The sequence below is a fragment of the Diabrotica undecimpunctata genome, chromosome 2 (assembly GCF_040954645.1).
Source record: "Diabrotica undecimpunctata isolate CICGRU chromosome 2, icDiaUnde3, whole genome shotgun sequence".
Classification (NCBI taxonomy): Eukaryota; Metazoa; Arthropoda; class Insecta; order Coleoptera; family Chrysomelidae; genus Diabrotica; species Diabrotica undecimpunctata.
The window spans coordinates 22,003,591-22,020,031 of NC_092804.1; the positions used below are offsets into that span (position 1 = coordinate 22,003,591).

At 33.0% G+C, this 16,441-nt stretch overlaps 1 protein-coding gene across 1 annotated transcript in view; it reads left to right on the top strand.

Moving 5' to 3' along the window:
* Nucleotides 1–14,546: 14,546 nt before the first annotated feature.
* Nucleotides 14,547–16,441, top strand: part of boss (G protein coupled receptor bride of sevenless) — a 53,436-nt gene continuing 51,541 nt past the window's right edge. The window contains exon 1 of the mRNA XM_072522483.1: nt 14,547–15,355. Within this exon, the coding sequence (XP_072378584.1) occupies nt 14,811–15,355 (545 nt within the window). The 5' untranslated portion in view covers nt 14,547–14,810. The remainder of the gene's footprint in view (nt 15,356–16,441) is intronic.

Sequence of the window (16,441 nt, forward strand, 5' to 3'; positions counted from 1 at the left end):
GCGATGCAAAAAAAGTTGTTCTACATTTTCAAGCTGCAAATCTTTCACATACCTGTATCTTCTAATAATAATATAAATTCACGAATATTGAATGAAGACTTTTATTAAAGAATAAGTTAGGTATATATAAATATGTATCCAATTAATTACAACCTTTTAATCAAATTTATAGACATTTTAGCGTATTCTCTAACAATCGATGTTCATGGCCGTTTATTTTATCTTTATATTCGTTTATATCGGACTAATTAGATTTGTTTGACAGCTGGGTGATAATTCAATTATGGTTTAACTGATATTAAAATATCGGACATTTATCTAAAAATAAAAAATAAATTTATAAGCAAGAAAATATAAATCTTATAGGATATTTCTCAACAAACATGACATATCCTCCAGAACATAGCTTTGCCGTGTTCAGCTTGTTAACCCTCTATAATTGTCACATTCAAGCTGGTTACCTTTCTTGTGTAGTGGGCACATAGACTAGGCGGGATCTGTAGAAATTCAGACCATAATGGACATTTTCCATAGGAAGCTATTTTTTTGCTGGAATCCCTTCAGGATGTGCCCAATATCGATAATCACGATATGCGCCAGTCGCAAACCCTGTGCTAAATTTTTTATTTAACAAAATCTGAAAACAATTGAAAATTTCTCATTTTATTGCTCCTATTTTCGTTTATAATTCGGAAAATATTGATCCTAGAGAAAAAATTATAAGAAGTTAAAAGTTTCGTTATTCAATTTTACACAATATTTCGTTAGCTAGAAATTAAAAATTTAATGTTTGTTGTCGAAAAAATACCAATAATTGAAAAAAAAAGTACAAAAAAATGAAGTTAATCCTTTAAATGTTTTCGACTTTCCAAACTTGACTTACAAGCTCCATATTCCGCCTAGAAAAACTTTTTAATATGTTTAAAACGTGTGCTAAATTTTGTTAAGATCGGTCTTATAGGTTTTGCATAATAATTTTGCAATCCAGCCCACTGGGAAAAAATCGCAAATTTTCAAATTTATAGTAGGCCCTAAATAAGCCTCTCAGATAGTTGAAATTTTTTTTTGCATATAAAGGAAGGCTCAAACTTTCAAACACTTTTTGTAAAATTCAAATCGGTTCACTAGGAGAGCCTAGAAATTTTTTTAAAGTTTTAAACATTTTTTAGGCTTATAAACAAATTGAATAACTTTACGAGCTTTAAACATATCAATTTCAAAATTTATAAGGTTTTGATACAACCTCAGCATTTTTTTATCAAGGAAAAAGCAAAATTGTTAAATTGTTTTCAACAAATAATGATATATCGCAAGAAGCAACCATTTTTAATGAAAAAAGTGCCACTAAGGAAGAAATTAAAAGCAGCGGATGTAAAATTATATCGGCATTGTATATGGGCCACTCAAAGTGTGATTTTACATTGAATAAAATTCGCTACTTGTGCTTTAAAAATGGTTGCAAAAATAAAAATTTTCAATTGTCCATGCTCCACCAACACAATCTGCAGCTGAGCAACACTCGCTTCGTGTATATTTCCAAGTACAGCAGTGGCTTGGAAATAACCTGAATGCTACTTTTTTTAAAGAAGCGTCTTTTAATGTTCTTTAAGTGTATAAATTTTGAAATTGATATGTTTAAAGCTCGTAAAGTTATTCAATTTGTTTATAAGCCTAATATTAATAAAAAATGTTTAAAAATTTAAAAAATTTTCTAGGCTCTCCTAGTGAAGTGATTTGAATTTTACAAAAAGCGTTTGAAAGTTTGAGCCTTTCTTTATGTATAAAAAAATTTGCAACTATCTGAGGACCTTATTTAGGGCCTACTATAAATTTGAAAATTTGCATTTTTTTCCAGTAGGCTGGGTTGCAAAATTATTATGCAAAACCTATCCGACCGATCTTAACAAAATTTAGCACACGTTTTAAAAATATTAAAAGGTTTTTCTAGGCGGAATATGGAGCTTGTAAGTCAAGTTTAGAAAGTCGAAAACATTTAAAGGATTACTTCATTTTTTTGTACTTTTTTTTCCAATTATTGCTATTTTTTCAACAATAAACATTAAATTTTCAATTTCTAGCTAACAAAATATTGTGTAAAATTGAATAACGAAACTTTTAACTTTTTATAATTTTTTCTCTGGGATCAATATTTTCCGAATTATAAACGAAAATAGGAGCAATAAAATGAGAAATTTTCAATTGTTTTCAGATTTTGTTAAATAAAAAATTTAGCACACGGTTTGCGACTGGCGCATATCGTGATTATCGATATTGGGCACATCCTGAAGGGATTCCAGCAAAAAAATAGCTTCCTATGGAAAATGTCCAATCCAAAACAGATCCCGCCTAGACTCAGCGAACCGATGTTCCATTGGTCGGGCATTTGCTCTTCTTCCCATACTCTCGCTATAATCTTGCTTGTCCAGGTGCTCACCCCCATACTTGTAGAGTTCTGCCGGAATTTTATCAGTTCCTGATGCTTTGTTCTTTATGCTTTTGATGCAAAAGGTTGGTGGTCCATTTCATCTCCGTAATGGGTAATTGCTTTTAACAAAAGTTCAATCTTTACAAGTAATAAATCTTCCTATATTAAATAATTGTAGAGAAAATTTTGTGTTTAATAATATATTAATAATAATCATGTATATTTTCGGTTAAAATAATTTGTTCTAGTTACTGTTATCCGATAAAAATGACCTTACCTTAAAAATCGTAGTAGTTTGCAATTCGTTTACGTCATTACCATAAAAATTCATCATAAACTAGATGAATTTAGAACAATCGCAATGTTCTATTTCGTGCGATAAATCCATTCTTCGTAGTAGTGTTTAGTGTAATGGGCAATTTCATACACGGTGAACACTCCTATGATTTACTTAATATGGTTAATGATTCTCGTGTATATAGGTTAAAAGGGAAAAGGGCGAAGCTTGCACTTTCTAAATTATTGACCAAATAAGGAGAGTAGCTAAAAATAGAACTAGATATATAATTTTATATTGGACAAAACAAATGTACATTACTTTTGAAGTTGTCAGTGAAAATTATTATATATTATTATAAAAAATTATTATAAAAAGAGGATTAGGAATCAAGAAATATATAATTATAGGAAAATCACGTCTTTGAAAAAACAAATGTCAACAATAGGAGCTAGAAAAGAAACATTCATTTTTTTCTTCTTCTTCGTCTTCTTCCTTCTAATAAGCAATTCTGCTTGTTCATTGGCGGATTAATACCTCTATGGAAAGTTGTCACTCCATCTTTTGCGCGGACGTCCGATACTTCTTCTGCCGATTGGTGACTGATATTTTGCCATTTTGAGGACACGGGTCTCCTCCATTCTGCTTATGTGGTTATTCCATTCTTTTTTTCTATTTTGTGTCCATTCATTTATACACTCTACGTTACATTTTCTTCTAATGTCTTCACTTCTCTTTCGATCGTTGTGGCTGTGTGGGGTCTTGTTTCTGAGGCATATGTCATTATTGGTTTTACCTGGCTTTATAAATTCTTGATTTCATCTTAGTGTTAATGTGTCTATTTCGCCATATAGTGTTATTAAGGCATCCTGCCAGTTTATTTGCTTTTTGTACTTTATCTCTCACTGCTTTGTTCAGGTCTCCATAGCTATAAAGACAGCTTATACTCCATAGCTTATAGACAGTGTAATTCCCAGATATTTTATTTCCATTACTTATTCAATACTGATGCCATCAATTTCTATTTTACATATGGTTGGTTCTTTGCTGACTACTATTGTTTTAGTTTTCTGAGATGAGATTGTCATAATAAATTCTTTTGCTCTTATGTTAAATCTGTGGACCAGTCTTTGCAGACTATCTTCATCTTGGGCTATCAATATTGCGTCGTAGTGACAGAGTATTTTAATTTCTTTGTTTCCCATTATGTATCCTCTTCCTTTGTTAATGCTTTTGACGATTTCATCCATGATCAAATTGAAGAGCATAGGGCTCAATGAATCCCCTTGTCTTATTCCGCTGCCTATTTCTATAGGTTCTGTAAGTTGGCAATCTATTCTGACTTCCATTTTGTTGTTTTGGTAGATGTTTCCATCTATCCATTTTTTTAGTGGGCCAAATTAATACGCCATAACAGTGTCTATTAGGTCAAAGGTTCCAAGATCTGGCTTACCAATTGGAAACACTTTCCACTGAAGCCAATAAAATAGGTTTGAAAATCAATATTAGTAAAACCAAAACCATAAGAATAAATGCAAGGAACAACACGCTATTTACTATCGACAATATGCAGATTGAAAATGTGGAAAACTTTACGTATCTTGGAAGTGTCATAACAGAAAACGGAGGTACAGAAGACGATATTCGTATGAGGATACGAAAAGCTCAACAAGCTTTCAGCACGCTCAACCCTGTTTGGAGATCTGGCGAGTATACTACAAGGACAAAGATCCGAATATTCCGATCAAATGTCATGTCTGTTCTACTCTACGGATGTGAAACCTGGAAAGTGACAAACACCCTCACAGACAAACTGCAGGTCTTTGTTAACAAATGTCTACGAAGAATTGTTCGTATATTCTGGCCTAACACCATCAGAAACGACGATCTGCTACACCTGACCGAACAAAAGAGGGTACAAAATGAAATTAAGTCCAGAAAGTGGGGTTGGATCGGTCACACACTCCGAAAAAATAGTTGCAGTATCGCAAAGACTGCCCTAGAGTGGAATCCCCAAGGGAAAAGAAAAAGAGGTCGCCCAGTACAAACTTGGAGAAGATCCATCATGGACGAGATAAGAGGCCAAGGAAAGTCTTGGAATGAGGTGAAGGCCTTAGCGCAAAATAGAACCCGATGGCGCGTTTTCACTGAAGCTCTATTTAGGAGTTCAAGAACCTTATATATATATATATATATATATATATATATATATATATATATATATATATATATATATATATAACAGTGTAATAATTTTATAATAAAATTTCATTTTTTGGGTTTTATTTCTGTATTTGTTAAGGACGTATACGAACTCATCACTTCATAGCTCACCATTAAATTATTAGACCCTCCAACAAATAGTAAACTGATTACCGGCATCCTTTGTGGTATCCATGTGGTAATTTATTATATTCATAAATTATTTTAATTAAATTACTTTAAATATATTAATAGATATTAATATCAGGTTTCTTACGGTATGGCCTATTAGACGTATCTGTCAATCTAAACGGTTTGAGATCTGAAATTTAGTTGCATAGGTTTTCCATAGTTAACTTTATAATAAAAATATTTATGAGCACGGGCTGTTTATGTTTATATAAGAAATAGTCCCCAACCAATCTATTTATTGTGACAAAATGCTTAATTACAGTTTCCTGGCTTTTATAGACGGTCAAAGCCTACTTGATGACACATTATTTTGTGAAAACAGTAAAAAAATCCTATTTATTAAACGCTATGTGGATGACCTAAATCTAGCATTACCACTGGACAGGACGTATCAGTGTTCAACGGTTTTGATACTCACCTACAATTCACTTGTGAATTAGAGGACTTGAATATGCATGTCTTCAGGTGGGTAGATAATACCTTAGTTATAAGTTGGCACAGGAAACCTATGGCTTCCAAAAGGTTTCTCAACTACTATTCTTATCGTGTGGTTAATCGAAGGGAATTCCTTCTTTTACTTAGAAGTATTCTTGTTGAAAACTCCCACACTCTTTCCTTAATCAACAAATATCTTTTCTCTATAAGTTATGGTTCGGTAATAAATTATTTACCCAATGGCGACCAATTAAGGTCAACTTCTAATAATACTTTTGATAATACAGTTCTTCAAACTACAACCCATGGGACTCCTTTGACTTTGTCAATATTTCCTTTATTCTTCCTTATCATTCTTCCCTCAAGTTACAGACAAACTTATTAAATTGGTTAGAAATATACCAGTTAAATTGGCAATAAAAACCGCTAAAACTGAAAGAAAGTTATTTTCCTAAACAAAGACACTTTTGTCACCTCTCGTAACAAATTAATACTGTTTACCACATTTCCTGTGCTGAATGTAATTCTTGTTACATAGGGCCGACTGGGCGTTTACTTAGGGATAGATTAATCTCTTACCGTAGTGATAATAACATCGAAATACACTTGTGCAATACCACAATATGCTATGTCTTTTAAACGCAAGATCAATTATCAAGAGGTTAAAATTATTTGCAATGAACGAAATTTGCAATCAACGAAACTAATAAAATTAATTAAAATATAAGTAAACGGAACAAATATATTGCTTTAATGTCCAGGATGTTTGGAGAAGACTCTTATTTCGAGCTGCAGAAAGTAACGGAAAGAGACTAGTTGGTTAGATCTGGAGAGGATCTAACGGTTAGTAAAGTATTATACCACACGATGGAAACTAAACGATGGACTCACCTAGATTATAAACTGGCCTAAATGTTAAAGGAATTTTTTGGCATAGAAGACGTATAATATCTGAATATCCGATTATTTGGTGATTTTGGTGCTTAAATTTTTAAATGATTACCTTGAATATTATAGTATTTTAAAAATTTGCAAATTTCTAAAAAAATGGTAGAAACATACCTCATTTTATTTTTTAAAACTTTAAATTATTAATATTAAGATTGAGTTAATATTAAGATAACTTAAAAGTTCATTGTAGTCAGGACAATAACAGGCAAAAAGCGTTACACCAGGCTTAAGAAACACATCAAAGATGTTCGAAAATAAAATACGACGTCGAAGGGGATATCATATTACGAAAATGATATAGTAATGCAATTATATGATACACAAACTTGAATTTCTACACTTAGAAAACACTACACTTGTTCTCCATTTTCTCTGTAATTTTAAAGATGCTTATAGTTTGTCTTTCTACTAATCTGGAGCGGCAACATATATTTCCAATACCATCAAGGAACCTGCAAATAGTAGATTTAACATTTGTTTAAACCACTCTTTAAAAACAATTAAAATATGTTTACATCTCCACGGTAGTCATCGATATGCTTTAACTTAAATATCAAGAAGCTTCTTTTTATAAAATATTTTAAACTATCATTTTTTTATATTAATATAATTGATTTCCTATACAAATTTTCAAGAAATACTTATCTTTTACTTATTTATTTTGTTATACCATAATTATTTGTTACCGGTAAAACCCTCAGTGTGGATTGTAGATTTCAAAATGTTCGATTTTAACATTTTGAAATCTGGTAACTTGAAAATGAGCAATTTTACTTTAATATGCTTTTCATTAAAATAAAAGAAATTTGAATTAAGGAATTCAGTAACGATTATTTCCTCCTTAGGTAGTGATAACAGCTTGCAAAGAACGTGGCATGATTTAGATCAGATTTTTAATCATATTTTGCAGGAGATTCTTGTATTCCTGCACCAATAGGTCGCGAAGCTATCTAGAATGTCTTGGGATTGACACATGTCTTCGTAAATGATCTTCATTTGATCCTAAGTATATTCAATACTGTATTAAATCTAGACTAAGAGCAGGACAAATAAATATCGTGATTTAAACCTTATTCAGGTACTCGATAACTGTTCAAGCAGTGTGTAGCTGGTACATATTGCGATGCCTCCAAGAATAACCACAAACTTTTTCTTTGAGTGCCGTGATTGTATTGAGACGTAGGCCGTCATCATGTTTACAATTTCCTGAAACCTTTCTCTATCGGCTGCTGCGCGAAATAATTCTTCTACTGTGGAACCACACCATTACCTAATATTACGCAGCCATGAAAGTTTTTTTCGATCAATTCGTCTCTTTCCCTCCATATTTCCTTGTATCATAAGGCAGTTAATGGTATTTAGATCTTCTGATTATGTGGACGAGGTATTCAATTTTTCTTTTTGATGATGATTTTTCTTTATGATGTTTATGCATTCGTTCTGAATTCATTACTCTAAAGTACACCTTAATTGGAAGTGGGGGAAACCCACAATATGATTAGGATCCGGCTATAGCAAATTCAAATTCGAATGATTTTAATTTGTTTAGCATTGTGGACTTAAGAATCATAAAAGCCTTACTTAATATTTTAATCCTAGTTAGTATTAAGGCCTATCCGACAGCTTGTTTCACTGACAAGATTTAATAATGTTTGGAGATTTTCTGCAAGAAATTCTCTATCGTCAGCGTATCTGATAGTGTTGTTTACTTCTTCGCCTAGTCTTACTTCCTCTTGTCTGTCATCCAAAGCTTCAATAAATAATTCTTCGACTTTCTTCGACGATTAAAACGACTGAGTGACAAAACATGACCCTGTCATAGTCCAGGTTTGATGGATAGTTTTTCAGTACGACTTTGTAAAATTCGGATAGAGGTTACTTGATTGTAATATAAGTATTTTAGCCATCTTATATTGTAGTGGGATTGTAGGCAATCGAAAAATGTATGGTGTTGTACTCGGTGAATGCCTTCTCGATGTCCGATGGCATATTCCAAAGCCTGCTCTAATTACTATTTTTTGTGGGTTCTCTAGTATTGTAGACACTACACACCTTGAGAAGTAAGGTTCATTAAATTTTTTCAATTAGCAAAAAAAAATAAAAAATATTAACATCCATAGAATAGTACAACAATCGAATTTTGTATAAATACTTTACTACTTTTAAATAGTGAATAATCACTTTAGCACAGCACTTTAAGAATAGTTCTTTTAAATTTTCCGGGATTCCGAATTCATCTCTTTCCGCACTGTGTAACGGACACTCCAATAATAGAAGGTGTTTTATTGTTAGCAAGGTAACGCAAGCATAACACTCCAGTTGAGGATTTCGTGGCATTAAATGTCCATGCGTAAGGCCACTATAACCAAACCGTAGTCGCGTGATGATCACCTGAGAATAAAGATTGGTTGAACTATCTTTGGTTGAACTAACTATGGTTGAAATGTTGGATTTATCTCGAGTGTAATATTATTGTGCCATCTGCTATTCCATATGTCAACTATTTTACTGTGCAAATATGATTTCATATCTTAATCTTACTAGTTGCGTCCTCCAAGGCTTCTCGTGCATATTTATCTGCCAGATCGTTTCCCGTGATTTGTATATAAGAAAGCAACTATAGGAAAGCAATGTTTCTGTGATTTAGATAGTGCAATTCTTGTTTAATGAGTTTGGCCACAGGACGGAAAGAATAGATTTTAGAGACAATTTCTAGAGAATTTAGTAAGTCTGTAATTATTATAAGTTTATTTCAGGACATCTTGTAACGTGACATGTGGTTTTATATATTCCAAAGAGTTCTCCTGTTAAGATAGTGTTAGTCTACGCTTGTTTGCAGTTCTTTATTGCATCCTTTGTTACTGAGGCAGATGCTACACAATGTTTCGTATTAGATCCATCGGTGAATAACTGTTGTAACTCGTTTACTGCCACCAATTTTGGGTTGATTTTAGCAAGGAGCCAAATCATTTTTTCGCATAACAACAGTATATAACAGCGGCTTTTTAAAGAGTCGTTGGCACTGGTGAATGCGCGGTGTTTTATATAATTAAAAAAATGTTTAGAGATAAGACCATAAGTCGAAACATAAAAATGGAAATATAGAAAACGATCATAAGATCAATAGTAGTATATGTTGCAGAAACATTTACATTAACAGCAAAAGAAAAAGAGCAATTGAAAGTTTTTGAGACTAATATTATCAGAAAAATGCTGGGACCAAAAAGGAAAAACGAAGAAGATACCAGACAATGAATGAATTACGAAATACAAGAATGTATGGGCTACGAGAATATAGTTAGAGCAATAAGAACACAAAGAATCAGATGGTATGGACACATGAGAAGGAAGAAGAGTAATCCGTTAAGAGTTATAACGGAATAATACCACCAGATAAACGTAGCAAAGGCAAACCTAAACTGAAATGCAGACAACAAGTGGAAGAAGACTTATGAAGACCAATGGAAATTAGAAATATAGAAAGGACAATCAAAGAGAGAGAGGAGTGTAGAAAAGTAGTGGAAACAGCGAAATCACACCAAAAACTATAAAACCACACCCAGTATGGAATGATCCCCCACACAAAAAGGATCTTTAAGTGAAAACAGCTTTAGCTTCTTCGGGAACATATAGCTTGTATGTATAGATTAATTAGCTGATTATTTTCTTCCTGGCATCACAATAAAAGTTTATTTATAAGTTTTACTAAAAACTTATATTACACAAGTTAGAGTTATTTTCAATTTTACAAACAATTTTTACAAACACCATTTAAACACAAAATTTCTCATATTCGCTCCGTGCGTGACTGACGCGACACCTACCGCCTTCATCTGACAGCTTTGGACCTACCAAGTTTCAGGTTAAACATATGATATATGTTTGACATTGTTAAATACATGCGAAATTGACAATTATTAATAATTAACTTTTTAATTATATTTTTCAGTTTATCTACAAAATAAATGTAGTATTAAAAACTGGGTTTCTCAAAATTCATCATAATATATCTTTTCAACCACAAACGGAAAAGAAAGGAAAAATCTAGTACTGGCAAATCAAGTTTTTCACGTGAAAGAGCATATATTTAAAAAAAGTAATAGTAAAAGTTATGATATAAAAGCTAAAGTCATCAGGCACTCTGCAGTTAGCTTGAAGCCTTATAAAATATCATTTAAGGTAAATTATTTAAATTTTTCCTATTTCAATTGCATAAAAATGAAGTTATGTGATATTTACTTTTTCATATTAACAACACGGATCCATCTTTTTCTTTTCTCTAATTTATATGTAATCTTTGGGAACCTATAAAAACTACACTTACTATTTTTGCTATTACTAGCACAATTAAATACGTAATATGTATTTGCACACATTTTTGATAAAATTTATGCGTAAAAAGGTAGGTCCAATTGTGTCATATTTCGCCGCTACGCACGCTGGCATCGTTTCAAAGTACCCCTACCATGGTCACGCACGGAGCGAATAACAGTAATTTAAACTTATTGGAGTACAAAACAAAAAGTAGAAATCCGAAGATTTCTAGATGTTCATAACCAAAAGTATTTTGAGTATAAGAAACCAGTTCACGTAAGGATCTTGTCTGTTTATAGATACTAATATATCGGTATGTCGTGGAATGCAATTTTAGACCTCCTATGTCGGCCATTCATCGCTTGATTGCTTTAAAAATTGTAGAAGAAGAGATTTAGGCAAAAATCTTAATTTTGGTTTTGAACACCTAGAGATCTTAGGATTTTTTTATTTTATTTTCAGGTGGCGCCGTGTGCGTCTATATGAAGTTATTTTATAAATTATTACTTGTTTTGACAAAAAAAATTGACTTCACTTTAGGGCTTCTATCCAGTCGCTCTGATGTGTCCTGCTAGGACTAAATACATGTAAGCGAATTATGGAGGCACTATACGTGAAATCAAATCTTAACTGTCTTTTCTATAACTGTCTTTTCGACTATTGGAGGACCTTTTCTATTATACGTAACATCTTATTATTCAGTTTTATAATAATCCAGTTACTTCGATTCGTTTTAAAGTAAATATAAATAAATATTTAACAAAAATATTGTTTAAATTACACTGTATTATATATTTTTTCATCATTTTTTATATCAGACAGAGTAATTTTAATACAGCTGAATGCTAAACCTGTAAATATAAATATGATCCAAGTTTATGCTCCCACTGCTGACGCAGATGAACAGAATATTGAAGAATTCTACCATCAAATAGAAGAAGTGCTAAAAATAACAAAGAAACACGAAGCAATAATAATTATGGGCAATATATGCAATATTGCAATATTGCAATATGAAGCAATAATATGACTTTAACGCTAAAGTTGGACAGAAGATGACGCAGGGCATCACCGGAAAGTTTGGCTTGGGAGAAAGAAATCAAAGAGGTGAACGTCTAATAGAATTCTGCAAAGAAAATGACTTAGCCATTACAAATACCTGGTTTCAACTTCCAGAAAGGTGTCTTTACAGGTAGAAATTCCCTCAAGATGGACATCAAGGCAGAATCGTACGGAACCAAATAGACTACATCCTAATAAACCACCGATTTCGAAACAATATTAAAGATGTAAAAACTTACCCCGGCGCTGACATAAACTCAAATCACAATTTACTCTGCTCCAAAATACAAATTAAATTAAAGAAATTAACAAAGCCAACTAAGCCTTGTAAGATATATCTCAACCCCCTGAAAAACCCTCAAACGCGCGAACACATATCACAGCAGATAAATAGTAAAATACACAGAATATCAAATATACCAAACGAAAACAGAACCATTAACGAATGCTGGTATGATATTCAAAACTCGATTTTAGAGAACGTACAAGAGTCTTTGAAAACACCTACCATGTTGGCAAAAAATGAGTGGATGACACAAGAAATTCTAGACCTGATGGAAGTTCGACGGCAACACAAAAATAGAAATATTATCGAATACCGTGAAATCAATAAACGCATAAAAAGAAAAATTAAGCAAGCCAAAGAATCCTGGCTTGAGAATTTATGTAGAGAAATAGAAGACCTCCAAAAAAAGCATGACAGTTTCAACCTACACAAGAAACTTAAATATACTGCCGGAATTAGAAAACAGAAAAATGCTCACATACTTAAAAGCGCGGACGGAAAAAATTTTGATCACGAACAACAGTGCAAAGAATGGGAGAGATACATCACTGACCTTTTTGACGATGCTTCTAGAGAAAATGCTCCAAATACTGACTGTGACAACCAGTTAGACAGAGGTCCCAGTATACTGAACTCGGAAGTCAAAAAGGCAATACAGCAAGCCAAAAACAATAAAGCACCTGGACCAGATCAAATCCCTGCTGAGCTACTTAAACTTTTGGATGAGGAAAGCATTGCCTGCTTAACCACTTTACCACAAAAATACCAGATGATTGGTTAGAGTCACTGTTTATAACATTACCAAAGAAAAGCAGGCTCACCAAATGCAGCGATTTTAGACTAATCAGTTTTATGAGTCACACACTGAAGATACTCTTACGAATTATACAAAACCGAGTATTCCTTCTATGCGAAAGTAGGATGGGTAATAAGCAATTTGGATTTAGGAACGGTCTAGGAACTAGAGAGGCACTATTCTGTATGCGCGTTCTATTACAAAAAAGTTGTGAATTCCGAAAGAATGTTTATGTTTGTTTCATCGACTTCGAGAAGGCGTTCGACAGAGTACAACACGATACACTTTTCTATTGCCTACGGGCAGCAGGACTTGACCACTATGATATAAGACTGCTGAAATACTTATATTACAATCAAGTAGCCCCTATCCAAATTGAAGACAGTCCGACTGAAAAAATATCCATCAAACGTGGAGTACGGCAGGGTTGTTTTGTCACCCACTCTTTTTAATCTGTACTCTGAAGAAATCTTTAGGGAGGCTTTGGATGACAGACAAGAGGGAGTAAGACTAGGTGGAGAAGTAATCAACAATATTAGATACGCTGACGATACAGCAATTCTTGCAGAAAATTTACAAGATCTCTAAACATTACTAAATCTAGTCAGTGAAGCAAGTTATCGGAGAGGCCTTAAAATCAACATTTCAAAGACAAAGGGGATGGCAGTTGGAAAGATCAATATAGATCAAGGTCTGATTTCTCTTAATGGAGAGGAGATCGAAAGGGTAAATCATTTTTCAAATACCTTGGCAGCTGGTTAAATGTAAATTGTGACTCTGATGAAGAGATAATAACCAGGATCGAAATATCACGTAAGGCTTTTATGACCTGGAAACCAGTTTTATGCAACAGAAACCTGTCGATGAATATTCGTAAGCAGATCCTGAAATGTTATGTGTGGTCCATCCTATTGTATGGTTGTGAGACGTGGACGTTAAAAACCACAATGCTAAACAAGTTAGAAGCATTAGAATTGTGGTGCTATAGACGAATCCTAAAGATATCGTGGGTTTCGCACACTTCCAATGAAGTTGTTCTTCAAATGATCAATTCAGAACGTCTGCTCATAAACACCATAAAGAGGAGAAAAACAGAATACTTCGGCCATATAATTAGAGGACCTAAATACCATCTACTTCGCCTTATAATACAAGGAAAAGTGGAAGGAAAGAGATGGATTGGTCGAAAGAAACTTTCATGGCTGCGTAATATTAGACAATGGTGTGGTTCCACAGTAGAAGAATTATTTCGCGCAGCAGCCGACAGAGAAAGGTTTCAGGAAATTGTAAACATGATGACGGCCAACGTCCGAATACGGACACGGCACCCAAAGAAGAAGATATATTTTTTAAATATGGATTTACTATTATTGAATATTACTTTGTCATAGATAAAGGTAGATCATAAAAATGTTTAAGTGTATAATTGAATGTTTCTGGATTCTAAAATTTGAGGAATAAATGAAGATATATTTAGTTTTAATAATATTGAAAGTTTTTCAGTGTATAAAAAGTTATCGGCTAACAAGTTTAATTTGTAGAGCTTCTTCGCTTTTAATTCCCATGAAACGAATTCGGAATTCAGCAAAATCGATCAGTTTCTATTTCCATACACATCTTAGTACCTGTACACTTTAAAAATATTTGTATTGATTGTTTCCTAGCAATATACTGACTCATCACGCCGTTACACGAACTAGGGTAAAACAGTATGTGTTTTACCTAGAATAAACCAACACCACGCTACACGCGTCAGTCCTTCAAAAATATGTTTTGTTTGGAAATAACGATGCACTGAAGCTTGAAGAGGAAGCTGAATTTTTTATTATTATATCACCGTCCTCGGTCACAGTGTATATGACCCGGTAATATGCATCTCGGATATATTTTCGTCCTTTTTATTTTCTCGGAAACTCAAAGTACAGCGGTGTTAGAGGTGGAAGGGGACCCGGCAATCGCTGTTTTGATTGAAGATTGCAGGAACGAAAGTGAAGTGATTCCTTATAGAAAACAATCTCTGGTTTCCACAGCAGTATGGACGACCGAAAGGGTAAACTTCCTGGAATATCTAGCTCCTATGAAGTTAGGGCTGAAAGTTTTCGAGATATGCACAGAAGCTGAATATTTTAAATGTGTGTTCGACTTGTATAATCAAAACGAGACATTTATACTTGGTATTGTTACAGAAAAAAAGTTAAACGATAGACTGGTCAAGTTTGGTGATTTGTTAGACTTGAGAACAATTCCAGTACCACACCAATACGGCTTTTTAATAAAAACTGCAGTAAAGTTGTTAAGTGCGTTAGGCTGGATTGAGAATGTGACGATTTTGGCTCCAGATGAGACTATTATCAGTGAGTTCTACAAACATTCCAAAAGTAGTTTTATATGTATCAAGGAATGTATTGTGTATGAGTAAGTACCATAACTATATAACTTATTAAATATATATTTATTGATACGATATTCTATTTAAAGATACTTAAAACTTTTTAATTGGAGTTAAAACTCAATAATACAAACATTTCTGTAGCACTTCCTCAGATTGATTTTATTTTAGAATTGATATGTGATAAACAAAGCAACATATAAGCTGTTTAAGAATTTAGGCGACTTTTTCAGGATTGAGATCAGAAAGCTCACAATTGCGAAATTGTTGTTACTAATAATAGGGAATAGTTCTAAATATTAACAAAAGCAAGTTATTTAAATTATCTTAGTTAGTGTAGAGTATACTAAAAAAATACTATTAACAAAAATGACATTGTCAATATGGTTGCTAAATATTTTGGTACTGTGTCTGACAGTAAAGATCAGGAAGTTGTTTTTCTCTCATTTGGTAACCTTTTTGTGTTCTCACTTTTTTAATTATTTTATCCATGATTAGGAGGAACAATAGAGGACTCAGTGAATTCCCCTGTCTTATACTATTACCAGCTTCAATTTGGTCAGTTAGTTCTTCTTCTACTTTTACTTTTATTATATTGTTCTAGTAGATATTTTCGATCGTTTTGCTTATTCCTAGAGGTATCCCTTTCGCGTAAAATAGGTAGATAAGGTCCGTTAATTTGTCCTTTGTTGTTAATTTTAGTGATGTGGTTAATAAATTAATTCCTCTTTAATTCTCCGGGTTCTTTTTTGAAGAGGAGACGCTAGGACGCTTGATCTTCATTCTTGTGATATTCTGTTTTCTTCTATTATATTTTGGATAAGTTTTAATAGTTATTTGGTCAGATCTGGTCCTCCATACTTTAGGAGGACCGTTACTCAATATTCTGTCCGTGCCTGGTGATTTTTTCTTCTTTAATTTTCTTAATGTTTTCTTTGCCTCTCTCTCCTCAATATTTATTTCTTCGTTTGTCGTTTCTTCTAGTGTTGGTGGTTCATTATCGTCACCTTTAACAAATAGGGATCAAAGGTAGTCTGCTCATGTTCCATTCAGAATGTGTTTCGGTTTTATAAGTTCGTTCATCTCTTTTCTTTGTTTTCTGATCACTCTCC